The 25,376-nt window shown below is 35.6% G+C and overlaps 1 protein-coding gene across 2 annotated transcripts in view; it reads right to left on the bottom strand.

Annotated features, from left to right (window-relative positions):
• COL21A1 (collagen type XXI alpha 1 chain) overlaps positions 1 to 25,376 on the bottom strand; it is a 179,095-nt gene that overhangs the window by 57,203 nt on the left and 96,516 nt on the right. For both annotated transcript variants that reach the window (XM_082637999.1, XM_082638000.1), the window contains 6 exons: positions 21,254 to 21,307; positions 21,109 to 21,162; positions 8,529 to 8,582; positions 7,963 to 8,014; positions 7,330 to 7,385; positions 7,155 to 7,208 (listed from right to left, as the gene is read on the bottom strand). In XM_082637999.1, the coding sequence (XP_082494125.1) occupies positions 7,155 to 7,208; positions 7,330 to 7,385; positions 7,963 to 8,014; positions 8,529 to 8,582; positions 21,109 to 21,162; positions 21,254 to 21,307 (324 nt within the window). The remainder of the gene's footprint in view (positions 1 to 7,154; positions 7,209 to 7,329; positions 7,386 to 7,962; positions 8,015 to 8,528; positions 8,583 to 21,108; positions 21,163 to 21,253; positions 21,308 to 25,376) is intronic.

Below are 25,376 nucleotides of genomic sequence, written 5' to 3'. Positions count from 1 at the left end.
TAGAAAAGCAACAGACATTTTATGCATCAATCCTGAATCCTGCAACTTTACTGAATTTATTTATTAGTCCTAATAGCTTTTTTGGTGGAGACTTGTGGGTTTTCTCTATATAGTATCATGTCATCTGGAAGTAATGACAGTTTTACTTTTTCCTTTCCAATTTGGATGCCTTTTTTTTTTTTTTTTTCTGATTGCTGTGGCTAGGACTTCCATTACTATGTTGAATAAAAGTGGTGTGAGTGTGTATCCTTGTCTGGGTCCTGATTTTAGCGGGAAGGCTTTCAGCTTTTCACTGTTAGTATTATTTTGGCTGTGGGTTTGTCATAAATGTCCTTTATTATGTTGAGATATATTCCCTCTATATTCATGTTGATGAGAGGGTTTTTTATTATGAATGGATGTTGAATTTTGTCAAATGTTTTTTCTGCATCTATTGAGATGATCATATGATTTTTGTGTCTTTCCTTTTGTTAAGGTGGTGTATCATATTGATTGATATGTATATGTTGAAGCTTCCTGTGACCCTGGAATACATCCAACTTGATCATAGTGTATGATCATTTTTATGTATTGTTGAATACAGTTTACTAATATTTTGTTGAGGATATATGCATCTACATTCATCAAAGATATTGCCTGTAATTTTTTTTTTTTGTAGTGACTTTGTCTGATTTTAGCATCAGGGTAATGGTGGCCTCATAGAATGAATTTGGGAGTGTTACTTCCTCTTCAGTTTTCTGGAATAGTTTGAGAAGGATAGGTATAAATTCTTCTGTATATGTTTGTTAAATTTCCATAGGGAAGTCATCCAGTCCTAGGCTTTTGTTTACTGGAAGTTTCTTTTTTTTTTTATTACAGATTCAATTTCACTTCTAGTGATCAGTCTGTTCAAATCATCTGCTTCTTCTGACTCAGTCTTGAGAGACTGTACATTTTAGAAATTTATCCATTTCTTCTATGTTGTCCAATTTATTGGTGTATAATTGTTCATAGTATTGTCTTATGAGTTTTTCTCTCTTTGTGGTATCAGTTGTTATTTCTCCTTTCCTTTCTTATTTTGTTTATTTGGATCCTCTCCTTGTTGGTGAGCCTGGCTAAAGATTTATCAATTTTCTTTATCTTGTTTCCATTGATGTTTTCTGGGATTTTCTCTTTCTTTCTTCTTCTTCCTTTTTTTGTCTCTATTTTATTTGTTTCCTCTTGATCTTTTTTATTTCCTGCTTTTTGCTGACTTTGGGCTTTATTTGTCCTTCTTTTTCTTATCCTTCTAGGTGGTAGATTAGGTTGCTTATTTGAGACTTTTCTTGCTTATTGAGGAAGGCCTATATAGTTATGAACTTCTCTCTCAGCTGCTTTTGATGCATCCCATATCTTTTGGAAAGTTTTGTTTCCATTTTCATTTGTCTCAAGGTAAATATTTTCTGATTTTCTCTTTGATTTATTCATTGATCCATTGGTTTTTTAGTAGAAAGTTTAGTCTCTGTGTTTTTGTTTTTCCCATTTTCTTTCTGTAATTGATTTCTCATTTCATACTATTGTGGACAGAAAAATTGCTTGATGGAATTTCTATCCTCTTAAATTTGTTGAGATTTGTTATGTGGCCTAGCATGTGATCTACCCTAGAGAACATTCCATGTGCACTTGAAAACAGTGTGTATTCTGATGTTTTTAGATGGAATGTCCTATAGATATCTATTAAGTATAAGTGGTTTATGGTGTCATTTAAGACCAGTGTTGTCTTATTGATTTTCTGTCTGAATGATCTTACATTGATACAATTGGTGTGTTAAAGTCCCCTAATATTATTGTATTATTGTCACTTTCTCCCTTTATCTCTCTTAATATTTCCATCTAAGAAGGATATAAAGATTCAGAAAGTGATAGTGGTAGAAGACATTCAAAGAAGTCTTAACATGTCTATAATTGGAGTCCTTAGATATAAACAAAAACAATGTAATAGAATGTCTATTTAAAACTATAATCCAAGAGAATAGTCCAGAATTAACAGTCCTGAATCTATTTATTGACAGGATTTGGGATAACTGAAATTCTTAATTCTGGGACACAACTTATACTATTAAACTTTAAACATAAAGAGTTTTTTTGTTTTGTTTGTTTGGTTGGTTGGTTTTTGTGGTACACGGGCCTCTCACTGTTGTGGTCTCTCCTGCTGCGGAGCACAGGCTCTGGACGTGCAGGCTCAGTGGCCATGGCTCACGGGCCCAGCCGCTCCACAGCATGTGGGATCCTCCCGGACCAGGGCACGAACCCGTGTCCCCTGCATCGGCAGGCAGACTCTCAACCACTGTGCCACCAGGGAAGCCCAACATAAAGTATTTTTTTTAACACTGTGGGCTTTCATGCAAAAAGACAAAGCCACTTACAAGGCAAAGACAATTACCTTGGTCTCAGCAACATACAGGACAACAATGAAGCTACATTTCAAAGAAATTCAGAGAAAAGCAGTGAAAAGCAGCAGATAAGGGTTTAAAGGGATAATGGCAATGGCAAAACAGTGACAGTCAGGCTGTTATTAAAGTAACAAGAATATAGAAAAACATGTTAAAATATAAGAATTCAGAGAATACTGTGTTCACAAGCCCTTCCTAAGGAATATACCAGAGGAGAAGTTTCATCCAGCCCAAATGATGACTATGGGATATTGGTGAAGGGGCTGGTGATGAACATTGAATATATTAATTGCAAATTTGAAACAAAGGTGGGGAAAGAGTGGAAAAATAGTTTATAAATATTATATGATCTGACAAAGTAAAAGTATGATTAAACAATTAAGAAGAAAAGGAAAAGGGAAAGAAGAAAATAGAATAAATTGATTAATTGCCACATAGATGATAGGGTATCATTTAAAGTTAATAAAACGAATAATATATGCCTAAGTAAGGCAAAGGGGGCATAAAGGAACTCTAAAATGTATTTTTATAGACTATTGAAGGTATTAGTATAAAGACCATTAGTAGTTAACTCTGCTATATAGTATATTTGAAAGCTGTTGAGAGTAGATCTTAAGAGTTCTCATCACAAGAAAAAAATTTTTTTCTATATTTTTGTATCTATATGAGTTGATGCACATTCACCAAACATTGTGGTAAACATCTCACAATATGTAACTTAGACAGTGCTGTATGTCAATTATCTCAATGAAACTGCAAGAAAAAAAAAGACCACTGAGAAAAATATACAAATTTTCCTAAATCCCAAATAAAAGCAAAAAGGAAAAAATAACAGATCACATTAAGAAAGAAGTATAGTAAATACAGCATAATGCACATAGTAAGTATAATAAAATTATAACATAATCATTATGACAGAGATAAGACCAATCCTATCAGTCAATAGTAAAAATACTTCAGACTGCTTTAGAAAGGAAAGACCAATTCCATGCTTGATAGAAGAGAAACTAGACAGAGTGATTCAAAAAGCTTAATAAAGCTACACAACAGCAGGACGGGCATTGTTTCTGCAAACAATACAAATAATCAGAAAGGAGAAATGTAATCCTGGTAAAGACAAGGCAGAATTCAAGCTAAAAATTATTAAAAGAGACAAAAATGACATTTTATAATGCTAAAGCCACAATTCAAAATGAAGTTATAACAGTTGCAAATAACTATGCAACAAACAACATAAAAACCACCTTCACGAAACAGAAGATGGAAGGAGAAGTAGATGGAAATGCATTAAGAGGGACACGAACAAATCACACTCTGTCCAAAGCATGTCAAACAAACCAGAAATTAAGTATATAGATGATCTCAAAAAGATAGTCAGTGAAATAGATCTAATGAATGGATACTGAGTTTCACATCTCAAAATAGAGATTCACCTTCTCATATGCACAGGGAATACTCCTGAAAACTGAACATATAATAGTTCAAAGACTAAAATTCAATAAATCCCATAAAGAAGAAATTATACAAATAATATTCTCTGCTGCAGTGTAAGAAGACCAGAAACTGATAACAGAATCAAAATTAAATGCCTCTCAACCTAAAAAAAAAACTTTTTTAACTTTTAAATAACTCTTGGAAAAACAAAAATAAAACCAAAATTGCAAAAATTCTAAAAAATAATATTAATGGCAACATTACACATTAAAATCAAGGGGGTATAATTGGAGTAATGATCAGAAAAAAAATTATAATTTATATACTAAGAGCAAAAAATAGTGAAAGAATGATAATAAATAAATTTAATTCCCAATTATGAAATATAGAAAAAATATAAGAAAAAAAGATAGAAAGAATATAGATTAACAAGTTTAAAAAACTGGAAATATCAATGAAGTTAATAATTACATTACAATGTTAGATATTTAAATAAAAACCAACATAGTAGAGAAACCAAAAGCTTACATAATCACACAAAAAAGAGTAGAAAGGGAAAGTATAAATATTCTAAGAAACAACAGAATAATCATTGAAACAGAAAACTTTTTAAAGTTTTAGGGGGTAATCTATATATATAATCTATATATATATATATATATATATATATATATATATATATATATATATATATACACACATGAAAATATAAATATTTATTTTGATATATATGGTATATAAATATACAATTATATATTGACAAATACATTATAAATAATGTAAATACACACACACATCGTATTTGTTTTGTTTCTCTGGAACAACTCTGACTAATACACAACCAAATGCAGTGCACAAATCTTGGTTGTATCAGGTGAAAAAAATAGCTATTTAGAACAATTTTTAAACAATTAGAAAAATTTGAATATGGGCTCATATTAGAAAATAGTATTGTATTGATATTAAATCTCTTGGACATCATAATGGAATTAAAGTATTCTTAGGAGATATAAGCTAAAGTTTTTAGGAGAGAAATGCACAGTGTCTCATTTACTTTCCAGTGGCTCAACAAAAAAAAAATTATAGAAATAAATGTTCATATATTTATGAGGTTCAATTTTCTGTAGGACTGAAAAATTCCAAAACAAAAATCTGGGTGGGAGGAAGAAAATAGATTTTAATACAGTCAGAGAAAATTAGGGATGATTCATTATCCAAAGATTCCAAAAAGGAAATATAAACTGTGGACTATCCAGACAAGAATATTATTCAGTACTAAGAAGAAATGAGCTATCAAGTCATGAAAAGACATGGAGAAGGCTTCCCTGGTGGCACAGTGGTTAAGAATCCGCCTGCCAACACAGGGGACATGGGTTCGAGCCCTGATCTGGGATGATCCCACATGCAGCAGAGCGACTAAGCCTGTGTACCACAACTACTGAGCCTGCACTCTAGAGCCTGCGAGCCACAACTACTGAGCCCACGTGCCACAACTACTGAAGCCTGCACACCTAGAACCCATGCTCCACAACAAGAGAAGCTACCGCATTGAGAAGCCAGTGCACCGCAACAAAGAGTAGCCCCCACTCAACGCAACTAGAGAGAACCCACACACAGCAACAAAGACCCAATGCAGCCATAAATAAATAAATAAATAAATTTATTTTTTTTAATATAATAATAATAATAGGGAGGAAGGAAATTTTTGGAGGTGACAGATATGTTTATGGCATTGATTGCAGTGATGGCTCACTGCATATACTTACATACAAACTCACCAAATTGCCTACATTAAATATGTACAGGATTTTGTATGTCAATCATACCTCAATAAAGTGTTTTTTTAAAAAAAGCTCAAAAAGACACCTTAAGGCTATGTTCAAATAAAAAAATAGGCAGTAAACGAATTCCTTATTGAACACTTATTCCTTTATCTTACTCTCTCTCTACCATACCATTCTAAGTAGGTAACATTTACTCCATTTTTGAAATGGAGAAAACTGAAGGTCAAAGAATTTGACATACGATATACAGCTAGTTAGAAAAAGTCATTGAGAGATGGAACTCCAACTCGCTTCTATTCTCTAAACTCTACCACCCCAGAAAAAGTATAATCTCATTTCTTGGGGCACAGGGCCTTTTGACAATGGAAGACAAAGAAAAATTAAATTAGATAAATCCCTAATCTGCAGGTAAGGAGAAGAATCTGTGTTCTCTAACATAGAGAAACTAGATTAGCTCTATGAGAGTTTTGTTTTCTTCTATATGTCCAGCACCTAATAAATATCAATAAATATCTGTTTAATCAACAAACAAATGGGAAATAAAATACAAAACCAGTCAAATATAGTTAACAACACATGACTAAGCTCTTGAAAATGGGCCCCCATATTTTACATTCAGGAAGTACTATCTATAATCTTTAAGGAATCATTGATATTTGGAGAACTTTCATAACCTTTAAGTGAAAAAATGGACAATGTTTCCAAAGGAAAGGAAAACATCTATAGACCAAGAAAATTTGGACTGAATTTCTGAGAAAGTTTGGCCTTCAAAGTGCTGACCATTAGGAAAAATGATGACATCTCTAAATCCAATGCTTGATCAAGTGGTCTCGGTGGTTGATGGATTTACACAAATTCTCTCCTTAGGGATCAAAAAAACCAAAAACAAAACAACGTACAGTAGGACAATGATGTGGATTGTTGGCTCATTCTAGATACACTGACTTGAATACATATACCTACCTGATGTCTTTTGCTTTAATAAGCCACACTATAGAAAGCCTGTTTCTATTTGATAATTGACCCAAAAAAGTTTCTTTATGTAAGAATAAGATGATGTTAACCCACCATTGTAAGGGCACGTGCCTTTGAGTTTTTTCAGGACTGGTGAGTGATTGGCACTTTTGCTGTTCTTGCTCTAATTCTCCCATATTCACACCACACAAGTTGTCAGGGTTAAGGTTGAAATTGTTAGGGTTAAGGGTTCCGTCCCTACTCTCTGAAAAAAAAATGTAATCCCTTGGGAGACACAGCTAAGTACTTCTGCCTCTAATCCACCAAACAAACCCATCTGAATGGCTCATCAAAGAAGCTCAACCTTCTAATATCCTGGGATTTTATTTCCAACACAGAAGAATTCATGATAGACTCAAAATAAATTTATCATCATTTTAAAATTACACTAAAACAACTTTTAGTTCATTCATTTTATACCAATGTCATACATAAAAAAAGTCTAATATCTGTACATTTTTCTCATATTCACTCACAAGTTACAGAAATCTTTTTTCTTTTTTGTAAATACCTTGTAACCAGGGCTACCCATTAATCCATCCTTTCCATGTCTTCCTGGTTCTCCCTGAAAAAATAAATACAAGTATTTTAATATATTTTTTGCACTAATTTTTTTTAAAAGAAGATAGTAGAGGTTACATTTTATTTAAAGTAAAATATTTAAGAACTTTTTCTGTCAAACTCACAGCACGTCCAGGAAGGCCAGGAAAACCAGCATTCCCCTTTTCACCTTTTGCACCCTGTATTAAAAATAAACACTTAAAAACAATCCTTACAATAAGGCTTTAAAATTCCAACTCGAACTTAAATAGGAAAGTAAGCTAACTTCCTTATGGAGTGACAGAATTCATAGAACCACAGCTTACGTTAGCCCTGCAGCTTTCAACAAAGCATTATTTTACCAGGACACAACATGACATTGAGGATAAGATGGATGCAGAATTACAAGCATCTAAACACAGAAACCACTACTTGGCAAAAGTAAAAAACAATGAGCATCTTAAATATAAAGAGACTAACATTTCCTTCAATGTGAAAAAATAGGATTCTCAATGGACACTATTAAACAGCTATCACTTCCAAGGAATCTCTCTGTAAATATTTTTAAAGTTCAGAAGGCTCAATAACACAAAGTATTCTTATAGAATACCATGCATAACAGTCAACAGTTATTTTTCCATTGTTCTGAATAAATCCCCTGAGAAAGGTGAACAAAGCTAATTGCTACAACAGTGGGCTGGGACTGAAATTCAAATTTTCTATTTCCATTGTACTGAAAGTTCAATATGGATACTTTCTTTTGGGATCTATACTTCCCTTTTTGCCATAAAATCCAGGTGATCCTTTATCTCCTTTGGGACCCATTTCACCCTAAAAGATAAAAATATAAATCCTGAATTTTAGAGAAATTAATATTTTAATTTCTCTAAAACTAATATTTTGCTTATATATTAAAGAAAAAACAATTCCAATTATAAACAACAGAGTTTAATATGCCCACATCAAAATAAAATAGAAATAAATTATTTAAAGTTTGTTTACAAAAGTCCTATTTTCCAGGCTTTATAACCAAAAGCAAGGAAAAATCAGGGCATTTGTTACTATAACAGGGCCTTATACTAAAAGGTTTATAGTTAAGAGAATTTCTATGTAATGAAAACTACTCATCAATTTTTAAATGCTATAAGATTTATGGCTGAAAATTTTAAAGGAAATTTGTAAAAGCTTTATGTAAACTATGATTATTAATCTTAACCCAGTCATTTACTTTAATATACTTTAATTTATATATCAACACTTATTTATAACCCATTTATAACATAAAGTACTTTCAATTTGAAATAAAATATGGCATTGCTTAAGTTTAAGAACAGATTTCTTCAACCTTTGATCCTGGCATTCCATGAAGCCCAGGAAAACCAGGAAGTCCACGGTCACCCTGAAAATGAAACAAATTAATTAAAGAAAACACATTTCAGTCTAAAAAAAACAACATATATTCTTCCACCTCATTCTTGTCAAAATTCATTGGAAATAAATCTGCAAACTGTTCAGTGCACATCTACATTAAAACCCTATCTCTATGAAAGACCAATCCTCATTTATCAGGGTTTCATTTATAATCAGAGAAGGAAAGTATTTGGGGCCAGGGGAATCTTATCAACAATGCTGACTCCACCCTTAGAGAGTAGCCACCTATTCTAAAAATATTTGGGCTCTTACAGTGGCAAGGCCTAGGAGTTAATAGAAATGATCAAGTGCCAAGACTGTGGAGAGAGCCATCCTCCGAGGTCCCAGCTCAGTGAGGACAAACCCTGAGCTGAAGGTCTCAAAACACTCTAGGATTCTGTGGAATTTTCTTCCAATTGCTGATCTTAGGAAATTGTTCATAGTAGGTATCTATCCAGATGAGTTTATGAAAAGGAAAGGCCATCTCTCAAAAGGAGGAGAGATGGAGAAAATCACAACAGCTTGATATTTAATGGACATCGTTTTAAGACTTATTTCTGTGGGACATACTGGGTGCTATTGCCTTAGCTTCAAAAATCTTAATTGTCAAGACACAGTTAAGAGAAGCCCAATGGCTGGCACAGCAAGATTTGGGTCAATTCACTTTTATTTAGGCAAATTAAGACATTACCTACAAACAATTCATGATCTTTTTAGCTTGTCTGGTAGGGAGAGAAGAGGATGTGACCAGTTATCTATGATGGATGTAATTCTTAGAAATCTTAATTTAATGAGGGTTATTTATCCACATGTTTTAAAGAGTGACACAGTTATTCAAGGCATAGAACACTTCAAAGGCAACATTACTACTCCATTTTCAGTTTCCAGCACTATCTAATAAATTAATGGTGAGAGAAACACCTGCGCTAACTCAGGCTGAATTGAGATGAGCAGTTGAAGGCCAGGTAGACTAAGATACACTCTTGATAAGATGGAACTTAGCTGGGCAATGAGTACTTAACAAAAGTACAGAAGAAAGGGGCAAAGCAGGATTCCCTTTAAGGATGAACCAAGTCCCAGCTAAGACTTCCCTTCTCTGGCTACAGTTTATAGAAGACACTATCTTCAAACTTTATTTTCCTGAAGATAAGACAAACTCATCTCAGATGAACTGAAAAGACCAGGAGCATTAACCCACATTGGAACCAAAAAATATATATAATCTGGACAAAGCTACCCACATAGTCATAAGCAAGATTTTAAAGTAAAATAAAAGGCACAGCATCTATGTTAACATACAGCAATGAAATGGGGGAGGGGCAGAGAAATTTAGCAAAATGCTTGGGGAATACTAAGACAATACCTACAAAATACAAAACACAAGAAAGTGTGACCCAAATAAAATATACTCAGTCAAGTTGTGTCCAAGGTTTAAAAGTAATGGGTAGCAAATAAGTAAATTTTAGCCAACATCTATCTACAATAGGCACATAACATGAAAGACAAAAAAATGCTCTTGTGCTGGCCATTGAGCCATTGGATCATCAGTTACTGCAGTAAAACTTAGCCTAAGTTAATTAATATAAAAATTGGTATACTAGGAAAGAAGAGGCTGCCAAACAAAAACATTAAAAAATACATTTGGGGGCTTCCCTGAGACTTTGTAAGTCTCAGACTTCATACTAGGAGTCAACCACCATGTTCATAATCCTTTGCCCAAAGAATAAAATAATCGGGTAAAAACAACACTTTGTTTAAGACATTAAAAAGAATCTGGGGCTTCCCTGGTGGTCCAGTGGTTGAGAGTCCGCCTGCCAATGCAAGGGACACGGGTTCGTGCCCCGGTCCGGGAGGATCCCACATGCTGCGGAGCGGCTAGGCCCGTGAGCCATGGCCGCTGAACCTGCATGTCTGGAGCCTGTGCTCTGCAACGGGAGAGGCCACAGCAGTGAGAGGCCCGTGTACCGCAAAAAAATAAATAAATAAAAATACATTTGGCAATGGCTTTGGGACTAGGTAGTGGGCAGTGAAAAATAATTTTTGGAGGTTGGAAATACAGTGATTCATGGAATGCAGTGGTGAACAATTGATTTTTAAAAACTTTGCTTTTAATAAATTGCAAAGGCAAATAATGCATCCAATAAACATAACTAAAGAACTGAGAAAAAAGAATGTTGGTATCGTGAATCAATTAGCGTTGGCTGTATTTGACAAGGTAACTATAAAAGAGATGAGTTCAGAAAAGAATCGGCCAGTTTGCAAGTCATAGTTAGAAGGCATACAACAAGTCCCAAAATACTGGTATTGGGAAGATACACCTTTTTCTTCTCATCTCTGACAGGCAAATAATGAAACTGGAGAAGGCCTTTAAAAGAAGTTCAGTCGAAACTCAGCCTCTGGGAAGGACCAATCAAGAGTGTGGCCATAAACACCATTCTCAAATTCTCTAAATCAGTTCAGGTGGGTCCAAAACATTCTCTCAAGATGGACATAGTGGCTCAAGAAAAATAAATTATTAATTATTAATAGCTAATTAATTAATGTAGAAAGGCCATGACTAAAACAGGACTGTGGATGATGTTACTGGCTGGAATCAAAAGTCAAAGATACAAAATTACAAATATGTATTTTGCTGTTGAGAGAATTATTCTTCCAAAAGAGCCACAAACCTGCACTAAAAGAGATTGTGACTGTTTGAAGTTTAAAAACAATGTTGCCCAGTATTACCACTATTTTTAATGTTTTTCTAGCCAGTTTTGACTAGCCCATGAGTTTAGACAAAATATAAAAATAAGAGAGGTAAAGCCTAGAAGGAAGAAAACAAATTGTCTTTATTTATGATTACATGTCTAATATGCCGACATACTTAATACCCTGAAATAATTAGTATGAGAAATCAGTTAATTGCTGTCTTAAAAATTAATATACAGAATAGTTTTTATATGTATAAACAATAACCAATATAAAAATATATTAAAGAAAAAGTTCCACTTATAATAGGACCAAAAGAGATAAAAATTCCTACATATAAACTTAGATAATGTTGAGAACCAATAAAAAATAAAATTTTAATATTATTCCATTGAGTTTTAAGTTTGAAATAAAAAGAAAGATAAATCACAATCTTGAATAGGAAAATTCAGTATTGAAATTATGTCAGTGCTTCTAAAGCTAATCCATAAATTCAAAGGAATCCTAATTAAATCATAAATAGGAATTTCTAAAAAAAATTGAAGAAAAGATACTGAGCTTTATCTGCAAAAATAAACATGTAAGAATAGCCAGGAAATTTTTGATCATAAAGAATAATGAGGAAGGACTAGGCCTGCCAGTATTAAATCATAATATGAAGTGACAAAAATTAAAACTGTTTGGCAGTGGAGAAGATGTAGACAGGTAAATGTAACAGAAGGGAAAGCCAAAAACAGCAGACCCAAATGAGAATGGAAATTTAGTGATAATGATGGTTTTCAAATAAATGAGAAAAAAAGTGAAATTTCAAAAGTACTGTTTAGCAACTGGCTATCCTTTTAGGAGAAGAAAGGGGAAAATATGAATACTCATCTAACTTTACTCCAAATATCAAAAAATTTAAGATTAAAATATAAAAATTCCAAAAATCAAAGCAGGAGTAATTATATTCAAAATGTTAGAATGCTGAACCTTTCTATACAGATACAAACATAGGAGAAAAGAAATAAAACTTTATATATATATATATATATATATATATATATAAATAGTTAAAATTTCTGTATGTCTAAAATTCCAAAACCCAAATCAAAACACATAAGCCAGAAAAAATATTTTCACACAATTTATGACATGCATATAAAAATCAATTTTTAAAAAGATGAACAGCCCAGTAGGAAAAAATAAAGGATATAAATAAAAGGCAAATTACAGAGAAGTAACAATATTTCCAAAAATCATATGACAGGTACTTTATCTTATTCACTAATAAAGGATTGCAAATCAAACCAGTACCTTTTTTAACATATATTGATGAAAATCAGAAATTTAATGAAATTCAGTGCTGATAAGGGTATGAAGAAAGATATTTCACACACTTGTTAGGGGAGTACACACTTTCTGTAAGGTAAATAAGCAATTTGCCTCAAAATTTAATTATGAACTTAACTCTTTGATTCTCTAATCAGTTCCACTTCTGGGAAATTTTCCTATGGATATACTCAGAAAAAGTTACTGAGAAATATATACAAAGATGTTCATACAGTCTTGTTGATAATACACACACACACACGCACATGTGCACACACACACACACACAAAGTACAGTAAGGAACCACTGCCTCCCTAAGTTATAGAGGTTTCTTAAATTGGGTAAGAACAGCCCCTATAAGTCTGTATCTATGATTAACCTTCGGTTTACAGTTTCTTTCCTGAAGCCTTTTTGAATTTTCAACTTTCCTCTCAACTCCTAGAGTTTTATTCAACTCTAATCTTTGGCATTTAACATTTACTCTCTTAAAATAGTTACTTTGTATGTATTGTGTGCTTTATTAGACACCAATCTCTTTGGAAAAAAATCTGTTCTTTTTTTTTTTTTTTTTTTCGGTATGCGGGCCTCTCACTGTTGTGGCCTCTCCTGTTGCGGAGCACAGGCTCCAGATGTGCAGGTTCAGTGGCCATGGCTCACGGGCCCAGCCGCTCCACTGCATGTGGGATCTTCCAGGACCGGGGCACAAACCCATGTCCCCAGCATTGGCAGGTGGACTCTCAACCACTGCCCCACCTGGTAAGCCCAAAAATCTGTTCTTGATGCATTATTATTTCATCTTAGTAGACATGATTATTATTTATCAATATTCAGATTCTCTCTACTTCTAAGCATATGAGCAGGGGGAGGGAATCACGCTTTCCTGACTCTTGAAGTTGGTGTGGTTTACAAAATTTGCTCTAGCTAATTAAAGATGAATGGAAGTGGTTTATGAGCCACTCTTTGATTCTCTAGGGACCTGCTACTGTAATTAGCTATAATCTAGAGGGTGATACTTTTGTTAGCCTGAGTCTGCTAATAAGTGTTCAGTTTGATGAGCAATAAAGCTTTTTTGTTTTAAGGCATTGGCATTTGGCATTTGTGTGTTATTGCAACATAACCTACTCTATCCTAGCTGATGTCTTGCTTGTGATCAATGATAATTTACTGAATATGCAAATACTTTCATTTTCTAAAATATAGTAAACACTCTTGAGTCCTCCAAGAAAATTCCAATGAAAAAATTATTTTGAGGAGTCACACTCTTGATTCCCACTGAGTTTACAAGAGATTAGAATCAAAGAGAATCCAATGATTGCAGTAACTTGGTTCCATTTTCCCCAGGTTGCCTCGAAGCTTCCTGACTGATAACAAGCCTTTGATGAGCCTGCCAATCTCACAGGTTGATCTAGAGTCTCAGTCTCCAAAGTTACATCAAGATTATTTATTTGAGTAGCAAGAGAATATGAAAACTAATATTTTAAAAATCTCATTCTTTCAAAATTTCTCAGTGTGTCTGTGTTTTGAATGCACATGATCCTTTATTCAGTAGCACTGCATATAATTCATACATATGTATGGGACTACATGCCCCAAAGACTTTCACTGCAAAGATTTTGCAGTTTAAAAGTTTGATGATCGGGGCTTCCCTGGTGGTGCAGTGGTTGAGAGTCCGCCTGCCGATGCAGGGGACACGGGTTCGTGCCCCGATCCCGGAAAATCCCACATGCCGCGGAGCGGCTGGGCCCGCGGGCCATGGCCGCGGAGCCTGTGTGTCCGGAGCCTGTGCTCCGCAACGGGAGAGGCCACAGCAGTGAGAGGCCCCCGTACAGCAAAAAAAAAAAAAAAGTTTGATGATCTACAATCTACAGGGAACTATCCCTCCTCCCTTGAGAGAGTTTTTTCTTTCTTTCTTAAAGCCTGTATTCTTGAGACATGGAGGAAACATCTCACAGGTACACATGCAAAAGTAAGACCATGAATCCACTATCATGGCACAATCAGTGCAAACCATCACTCATCTAGCCAACCTCCTCCTTCCTCCCCTCCTCCTCCGCCTTCTTCCCCCCTCTTCCTCTTCCCTCCCCCTTCCCTCCCCCTCCTCCTCATCCCCCTCCTCAGCTGCTCACAGGCATTGGGCCTTCTCATGATGCAGGCATAGAGCAAAAGAGGAAGAAATCACACTGTTAAAAACAATTTTGGCCAAAGCAGAAAAATATGGTGAAAAGAAAAGAAAAGAAAGCCAGACTGAGATCCAGACATTTTATTTCAACTCCTGATCCTTGAGTAACTTCAGGCAGATGATTGAAGTTCCTCATTTCTCAGTTTCGAAACTGTACAATAGGGTTCATTTACTTTACAATTAGTGTAAAACGGGCAGAGCATGACTTACTCTACTAACCTCATAGGACTTTTTGTGAGGATGGCATGTGATAGGCAGTGTATGTGGATAATATCCACACAAGACATGTCTAAAAATAAAACAGAAAAACGTACACACAACAGGAAACACCTTCAGCACCCAACATGTCAAAAGCCTTACACATCTTCCTGTTCCTTCTCTTCTCAGTTAAAAACCACTAAGTGTCACACAGGACCAGAACAAATAATGATTTCCTGGGAAGTGTTTAAATCTACTAAAATGTTCCCTCTCTAACGTGTGATGGGCCTTCCCCTTGGGTTTGGGCATCACCTTTGGACTACTCAGGTCTAGGAATAAAGTAGATTCCTAAGCTCCTAATATACGGTCCCTGCCACAGTTTATCCATGACCATAAAACAGAGCACACCCAAAATGAAGACGAGAAATAAGAGTTTAGAACCAAGATGAAGCATCCTGTAAAAATTCAATAAAAGTTGTAAGTTTCCTAATGATGCCAGTAGAGAAAAAGCAAACAGGACAGAAAGCAGCCGAGCAGCCAAGAAATGAGGCAGGACATAGAAGGAATGGTTCATCACCATAAACTGAGATGCTGAATCCATTATAGGGCCCTAAAAGAAAAGAGGCTGAAAGATCAGAAAACAATCAAAACTTTGCAAAAACATTCACAGAAGTAGTGAAAACCTGAGCATACACAGGTCAGCACCACATGGACAGACGGAGGGATGCTCAACCAAGCCTGACTTTAGAGAACATTTTGGGAGGCCCTGCTGCTTTGGAAGAAAAGCCTCTGAGGAAAGGAGGTAGGAAAGAAGGAAAATGTGGTACCACTCCTTGCATAAGAAGGAGGGAAAGTTTTCTGAAAAATCCTTGCTTGTAACAATTTCACAATTTCTCCAGATTCAGATGAAACAAAATATTTATTAGAAAAAAAGAGTGTGTAGATATGTATTTAATAATATTTTATTATTTATTATGTGAATTATACCATTAATTATACCAATATATCAATTATTGCTATGCTTATCACAAATATATATATACATTTGACACATACATTTAAACTCATATACATTTATATTTAATAATATTACCATAAAAATCTCAAGGGAGGAGAGGAAGATATGGTACATATACAATGGAATACTACTTAGCCATAAAAAAGAATGAAATAATGCCATTTGCAGCAGCACTAGAGATGATCATACTAAGTGAAGTAAGAAAGAGAAAGACAGATATCATATGATATAACTTATGTGTGGAATCTAAAATATGACACAAATGAACTTATCTATGAAACAGAAACAGACTCACAGACATAGAGAGCAGACTTGTGGTTGCCAAAGTGGGTGGGGCAGGAAGGTGTTGGGAGTTTGGGATTAGCAGATGCAAACTATTATGCAGAGAATGGATAAACAACAAGGTCCTACTGTAGAGCATAGGGAACTATATTGAATACATTGTGATAAATCATAATGGAAAAGAATATGAGAAAGACTGTATGTATGTATATATATATATGTATGTGTGTGTGTATAACTGAGTCACTTTGCTGTACAGCAAAAATTAACACAACATTGTAAATCAACTATATTTCAATAAAATAAATTTTTTAACATCTTTATTGGAGTATAATTGCTTTACAATTGTGTGTTAGTTTCTTCTGTAGAACAAAGTGAATCAGCTATACATATACATATATCCCCATATCTCCTCCCTCTTGTGTCTCCCTCCCACCCTCCCTATCCCACCCTTCTAGGTGCTCACAAAGCACCGAGCTGATCTCCCTGTGCTATGCGGCTGCTTCCCACTAGCTATCTATTTTACATTGGTAGGGTATATATGTCCATGCCACTCTCTCACTTCATCCCAGCTTACCCTTCCCCCTCCCCATGTCCTCAAGTCCATTCTCTACGTCTGCATCTTTAGCACAGGAATAAAATAATTTTTTTAAAGAAAGAAAAAACTACTAACACAATAGAGAGGGGCTAATGAATAACACAAAGTAATGGAGAAGGATGAGACCCAGAGCACAGAGGAGGGCTGGACATTATACATGGACAGTTCATCCATATTAACAGAAGAGAAGGTAGAATATAGGTACACACACAGCAAAGAGGTTAAGTGGGTTGGGAAGAGGTTTAGGGAATTCCTGTCTGATTGCTTCATAAGGGGCACTTCAACACTGTGAGAAACAATAAGGGATAAACTAAAGATATTTTTGGAAACATTTACAAATCGCCATCATCATCATCACTAACTTACCGTGTTTAATTTTGGCCAGGTACATGCATGATTTTATTTAGTCTTTACAGAAAGGCTATGAAGAAATACTTATAGTCCCACTTTCTAGATTTGGGAAACCAGGCTTTAAAGAGATTAAGAAGTATGACTAGGAAGGTTAAGCAGTCTGAAATTGGGGAACAGCCTGGAACCTGTCACTGCATTAAGCCTCCCCATCCTGCAAAACACACACACATAATCCCGTGTTTGGGTCATGGTGCTATCAGAAAGCTACATGGGTAGATTACTCTCCCTATTTGAGAAATAAGAGAAAGATGGCCACTTTCCTAAGTTAGTTCTATTTCTCCCTCTTTGTCATTACTGGCTTTGTTTTAATTTTTTAAACTTTTTTTTGTCTTCAGGAACTCTGCAAGAAATAAAGCCACTAGCATGTTAAATTTTTTACATATTATTCCCTAATAACACTTTTCAGCTTGGTCCTTTATTACTGTTCTCTCAACGTATATATTGGAGTTCCTTGATTATGACCAACTATGTAATAGATATCGCTGTAACATCACTTCAGCTTTTGCCTTTCAAAGTGCAGATAATGGGGTTTATTCATGTAAGAGAGGCTCGCTCATTACATGATACTCTGTTCTGGATGCTGAGAGCAACGGGACAGTGAGATCTTGAAAGGACAATTCAAATGTTTAACACTCTAATGAAGAAACTAAACAAAATGTATAATTGGTTCCATAAGAATACCTTAGATAGAATTAATATATTTTATTTCTTAAACCCAGAGAAGCCAAGTGATGAGTTGGTACAAATCTGGCTAGATTTAAAAAATTATTAATACTTCCTGTGTCTCCAGAATTGCATTGCCATAGAAAGTTTCATACTCAGTTACAAAACCCATATAACCAATTAGAAATACTCAATTAGAAAACCCATAAAACCCATAAAAACCAACCCAGCTTAACGTAAGTTTTAACAAAGTATATTTCTCCACACGATTTAAATATATTAGGTTTCCTTAAAGCTGAGGAAGTTCTTTGAAGTACTTAAAGTATTTCTTAGAGTCCAAGGAATATCTTTAAAGCATGTTATAAAATGAGTTACCAATTGAAGACAATTTGGTGGATAAAGGGTCCTTTCAATTTTGTAAATTCAGGGGAAAAAACCCATGCAAAATCTATACACATTCTATTTTCTGATATGTGAGGAACAAAGGTTATAGTCAGCAAGAAAGTGCATATAATTTTAATTATCTTAAGTGGAAACTCCTATGGGAATTTCAGTGGAAATCCACAAAATGGAAATTATTCTGGGAAAATATCCTAATAGAGAACATTACCATGTGGAACAATCCCCTAAAGACCATGGGTGATGTCTGGAAAAAATGCCCTGAGCGATCACAAGTCAAGGCCATCTCCAGGGTATGTTTTCAACCTTCCCATTTCTGAAAGTTAACAAATTGTATTCCAGAGGAACACCCAAGGAAACGCCTTTAACTAACTCACTAAATTATTGTAGCTCTAAATAAAGAAATCCCTGCAGCCAGAAGGAATGTAAGGAGGGAATTTAGAGGCAGCACATGGTGATTTTAGGCCCACAATGACCGTGCCAATCAGGGCTGACACCCAAACAACGAACTTCAGAAAACAACACTGAATGAAATCACTACTGGTCTGAAAATAAAGAACTTTACATAAACATACATCTTATTCATCTTATCTTCTTTAATAGAATGTGTGGCTTTGTAAAAGTTACCCACTTCTATTTTAAACACAGTGCAATGACCCAAAACAATAGAGCAGTTACCTTAAGATGTGACTAATAGAAGTATTGTTCTTTTAAAAAATTTTTGTTTTATTGAAGTATAGTTGATTTACAATGTTGTGTTAGTTTCTAGTGTATGTCAAAGTGATTTTATATATATATATATATAATTCTTTTTCATATTCTTTTCAGTTTGGTTTATCACAGGATATTGAATATAGCTCCCTGTGCTATTCAGTAGGACCTTGTTGTTTATCCATCTTATATGTAATAGTTTGCATCTGCTAATCCCAAACTCCCAATCCATCCCTCTCTCCCTTGGCAACCACAAGTCTGTTCTCTATGTCTATGAGCCTGCTTCTATTTCATAGATTATTGCTCTTTACTTTTAAATAAGGTATTTTACTCCAATTCTTTTAAGATAAATGAATAAAAAGCCTCCTTTTTATTTTGGGTCTCTAAAACCCAAATCAACACAAAAACAAGTAAATGTATTCATCCATCCATTCCTAAATACACTTATTCATACATGCATATTTTTATATATTCCCCACATCCCCAAATCAGGCTACTTGTGAGAATGTTAAAGAAACAGCAACAATCTTGTAAACTAGAATGTGGGTGAGGTGCCTGGCATGTGGTCTCCTAGGAACAGGTATCCACACTTTCATAGTGGAATCCCCCATTCCCCTAGAGGAGATCAGAGGTCTCTCATGATACCCCCAGAGCATACAAATATAAGACATCTCCATTCCTGTGGGCCTGGCCTGCTCTCCAGCACCTCTTAAGATGCACCTCCATCATTTTAAATAGGCAGAGATTGCCAGTGGCTAAAAAGATTCATAGAGGCCCAGGGCCACTGAGGAGACAAGAGGATTTTGTACCACTTCTTCCAGAGTTCTATCAATTATTGCTGTTGTTCTGACTTCCCTGGCTCTCCCCACATTATAGAGCTGTCCTGACCTATTCCATCTTCTCTGTTTCTTTTCCAGACACTAACCCTCTGTTTGCTCTAACATTTCTTGCCCATGACACATGCCAACCCACCCCATGTGACATTCCAACCACAACCTCACTCCTTGATAAGCAAAACAGAACAACAAAACAACAGGCATTTATTTAAAGAAAACCCTGTACCAGAGACCACACTAAGTATTTTTCATATATTATCGCATTTAATCCTTACAACAAATCTAAAAAGAAATCCCCACTGAGTCAATGTAGAAAATAAGATTCAAAGACATCAAGTCACGTGCCAAGATCAAACAGTTTGAAAGCAGCAGACCCATCATGAGATCTGCCAGGGGTCCATCCAGAGATCGTACTAGAGCAGCTACAATTTTCTGTAACCAGCATAAGCAACCATAAAAACATAAAATAGACGGAGTCCAGATCAGTGTTTCTCAAGTGTGAATGCTGTGCACACTATTTTTAAAAGGCAATCATTTTGCAAGTATTGGAGCTAGAAAATTAGTACAGGTTTTTATCAAGAGCAAACAGAAGGCCTTCAAAGAATGTAGAAATATGACTGTGCTTTAGGAATTAAGCTAACAAATCATCATGGGGATTCGAGCAAATTCCAATGGGCATCTTGGATGTGGACCAGGTACCTGGATGCAGGACTAGATCCCTGGGGAGGTACTAAAATATTGAACATATTTAAAGAACATAGCAAATCTCAAAGCTGTAAAAAAGGAAATCAGACAAATGTTGTGTACCCACTGAATCCTTACAAAAGAAAGAAGTCCAGAAAGGCTGAGATAGATTTCTGCTGTGGAGATGGACAAATGGCTGTCTGTGGCTAACACGGGAACACACTCTATTCACATAATGCTCTTCCCTCTAAGAAGGTAGGTCCCTACAGATCTTAATCACAGAGAAGGAATATGGTACCAGGACAATGCCAATACCTGTGCCATCTGACAGTGGTCATCTAATGATAACCACTTTGATCTAGTGATAAAAGCCTCCTGTGAGATTGATCAGCCAATGGCCACTGACACATTTCTGAGCTGACATCTTGGAATTCACCAAGACGAACACTATTGAATGGGAGTCATCACAGATTGCATCCTTTGTCTTTGAGTGACTAAAACAACTGAACACACATTTGCCTGTATGTATTTACCTTTTCTCCATCTCTCCCCAATTCTCCTTTATAACCTGGTAGTCCTCGTGCTCCCTAAATTAACCACAAAATAAAATTCTGTTAGTTATGTGTTTTGGTTCACTAGAAATGGTATTTCTAAAATATGTATATACAGATCACATACTTGTATCCCCGGGGATCCTGGAACACCTGGTGATCCTGACATTCCCTGATATCCCTGAAGAAGATGAAACAAGAACTCATTAATATTTCATCATATTTACACAGAGCAGCCCTCCATTTCAGAATTCATTCCTTCTCACATTTCTCACACCTTATAATTTCACTTCGTGATTGTTTAAGAAACCAAAATAACAAAGTGGCAAAATGCTTAATAAGGAATTCACATCCTTCAGTCTTTAGGAAAAAAGATCTGAAATATCTCTAGCTCAATAAAATTATCCAGAAATGCTTTGATTAAAAGGAAGGCTCTGGGAGGGAAATAGAGAGCCAATGTTCAGAGTTCCTGGAGAAATGTTCTGCACATTAGAAACATATTCAATGTATTCAAAAGAAAAACATCTAGGATTGGAGGATTAAACAAATGTAATACATTTTTAAATTACCTGATTATGGCCATCCGAGTTAACCTCTGGAATAAACTACACCTGGATGAATATTATTCTTCAAGGTAAGTCTATTACAGCCTTTGGTTTGCCCACTTTAGAAAGTTTACCCCCCGAACATGGCTGTGACATGTCCCCACACCTTCCAAGGCTGAGCCATCTGCTGAGGTCACTTTCATCTCCACTTCTTCCTACACATCCCTCCAGAATCTGGAGCTTTGGTAAAACAGCACAACTTTTTCAGACAGAGGCAAAGTATTCAATCTTCACTCAGAACACGGCAACTAAACTCCAAAACAAACTTGCAGTCCCTCAAAATTTATCTAGGCTTACCAGGGTCAATGTTGGGTTGACTTGGACCATTTGGCACCTGCAAACATTTACCTCTCTTATTCACATCCCATCTTCCTCGGATCTTACTGTTTGGGTACAGTATTCTGTTGTCAAGAGTTATTTACACAAATCTCATTAATGTTTCCAATAACATCTTCATTCTTGAATCTAAAACCTTCATTTCCATGTGGCTATTCATGGGTGTCTGCATGGATCTTTGTATTCACCTACTCAATTGTCAGTACACTTTTAGCTGTAATTTCAGAAACATCAGAATTCCCTGCTTTTCCAGTCCCATTTTCAAATATTCCTCTTACTATTCTTTGCTAGTTGTAGTAACAATAATAGCAATACTAATGGTTGTCCCAGAAAGATCAGTCTTAGATTATTGTTTTTCTCCTTTTATATGCACTTGAATTTCTCATTTTATAAAATGCTCTCAGCTACTCCCAGAATGAGGATGACTATATAATTTCCATAACCAACCATCAGCCTTTCCCCATTCAGTTGTTCACAGAATTATGTTTTCTCCTGTATTCCTCAAACTCAAATATTTCTCGAGTCCATTGGCCCCATCCTTAAACATTTTACTTCACTGTGAACGAGTCTCATAACGAACCTCTTCATACTCCATACAAAACAACCTGCAATTTTCAAACTCATCATCTGCTCTCTGGGCTGGCACTGTCTCTGTGTCACTGGATTATGCTCCCTTGAGATTAGGGACCAGGTATCATTTATTTCTATATCTCTAGCATTGAACAGAGCATCTGCTACATATTTTGTTAATCAAACGTTGGAAGAATTCACTTCCAAGTTATCCATGCTGCACGCAAGTGTGAAAAAACTCTCTTTCCCCAAGGAACCACATTTGCTTGAGCTGCTTCCAGTGGCAAATTGAAACTGTTAGTAATACTGCGTGGCTCACGTTCTCAAGATCAGTGAGGAGAAAGAAGAAAGTCAAGCTACACAGTTTGTTCAGCCTGGTATCTCTGCCAGTCTAGTTATCACTGAATCTCCTTCACTCTGGAATCAGATGGGTCTAGAATTGTATTTCAACTGTCACTGCTAGCAGACGCCTACACAGAACCAGGTTACTTATAAATGCCACCTCCTAGGATGTTCTTTAGATCCTTCAAACCCCATGTGCACCCTCTGGATAGTCTGTCATACTTGAAACATGCTATTGTAACTGGAATAAATAATAGTAACAATGACTTATATAGTATTTATCATGTTCCAGACTATGTACTTCACATATGTTAATTCACTTAATCCTCATAGCCACCCTTTAACGTAGTTTCTACATTATCCCCATTTGCAGATGAGGAAACTGAGAACTTGCCAAAAGTTGCATAACTAGTAAGTTGATAGAGCAGGTGGAAATACATTCTTATCAGAAAATGCATCATGGCACATCCAGTCTTAGGACTCTAGAACAATTCATCGGATTCAAGGGAGTCCATTTGCCAGACTGGTTTTAAATTGGTTAGAATTCTGAAGACCCAGAGGAAAGGAATGTTCATAAAATTCCTCAAAAGAAAGTTACTATGTATCAAAATGGTTGGTTATCAGCAAAGTTCACATTTAATCAATTATTTTCTTTCACATTTCTTCCAAAAGTTAAGCCAAATGTCATATCTGCTTTATTACTTTTTTTCAGAAAGTTAATCTTTTGTAGAAGATCAAAAGTTGCCATGCCATCTCTCCCCTTCTAAGAAGAAATCAATGAACGTGTTGCATTTGTTAGAGAGGACACATCATATTTTAATGGAGTAAAGCAATGCAGAGATGCCCCAAACAATGTTCCCAGCTCACCTCTGACTTAAAATATGACCTCAGGCAGACTCATCACAATCCCAAATGCTGGGAGGCAACACGGTGAAGTGGAAAGGCAATGAATTTTGAAATTGGAAAAGACCTGGGGCTGAATTTTTCCTCCTCCGTTGACTTTCTGTGGGACTTGGGCTAAGTCATTTTGCCTAGCTAAGCCTCAGTTTCTCACCATAAACTAGGATAATAATACCCACTTTGCTTCTGAAAAGAAACAAATGGACTCACAGGTGAAGAACTCTGGCATAAGGAACTCAGTAAAGGTGAGCTTTTTTTTTTTTTTTACATCTTTATTGGAGTATAATTGCTTTACAGTGGTGTGTTAGTTTCTGCTTTATAAAAAAGTGAATCAGTTATACATATACATATGTTCCCATATCTCTTCCCTCTTGCATCTCCCTCCCTCCCTCCCTCCCTCCCTCCCTATCCCACCCCTCTAGGTGGTCACAAAGCACCGAGCTGATCTCCCTGTGTTATGCAGCTGCTTCCCACTAGCTATCTATTTTATGTTTGGTAGTGTATATAAGTCCATGCCACTCTCTCACTTTGTCACAGCTTACTCTTTCCCCTCCCCATATCCTCAAGTCCATTCTCTAGTAGGTCTGTGTCTTTATTCCTGAGCTTCTTTCTTGTCTTCAGACTCAGTGACTATTGTGCAAAGCCATGAGAACACTTCTGCAGAATGTTATTTCGTAGTCTTAATGGCCACCGTTAGAGTATGAAGAATGGCATGGCTGGGCATCACAGCATGACAACCTTTCTTCAGAATGTATACACATCTAATGCTGAACATGTGAACAAGGTCTCTGTGTATTTTTTAATGGCCCTGTTTGCTTTGTCTTTAGAAGAACTACAATACAGGAATGCTCAATGCTTCCCACACTATAAGAACCAGCTTGTTGTTGTTTTCTTAACGTACAATGAGATGCATTCTTGAAAACTTAGCTGTATCAAGATATTCAATGATTATTTTAGAAGCTAGAGGAAGCGTGATTAGCAACAATAAAGAAAAACCAAAACCACATTCAAGCTGGGAGATCCCAGGGCAAATCACCAGAAGAAACTGGATGAAATTCAGAACAACAAATTTTGGACTAAAAATCAGGAAAATAAAGGTTAATGGGGAGGAATATTACAACACAGAACACTTTCCAAGAGGAGCAAAAAATAAAACATCGGTTGACTCATAGCAGGGTACATTAAAACAAGAAAAATGCCCAGAAACAGGAAAAATGATAAGCTTTTTATATAGCTTAACTGAGTTTTCCTTTTTCTGAATATATAAGTGTCTGTCTTTTCTTGTAGAACTGTAACTTTCACATGATCATTGACTAACTAATTGGTCAATAACTAATTGTTCAACATTAATTTTGCCATTTCGAAATTATTAGCAGGCCCAGATACCCACCCTACCCCCAATTGCAAGATTTCTGAGAGTATGTAAGTCTTTTCCATGTTTACACAAAGTCTCTTTGTAAATGAGTCATTTTTAGGAAAAAAACATTCTCGCTGCCA

This window comes from Mesoplodon mirus (genome assembly GCF_964341445.2).
Source record: "Mesoplodon mirus genome assembly, chromosome: 12".
Lineage (NCBI taxonomy): Eukaryota > Metazoa > Chordata > Mammalia > Artiodactyla > Ziphiidae > Mesoplodon > Mesoplodon mirus.
Note: the sequence above shows the minus strand (reverse complement) of the source record. Positions and strands in the feature narration are given on the sequence as shown.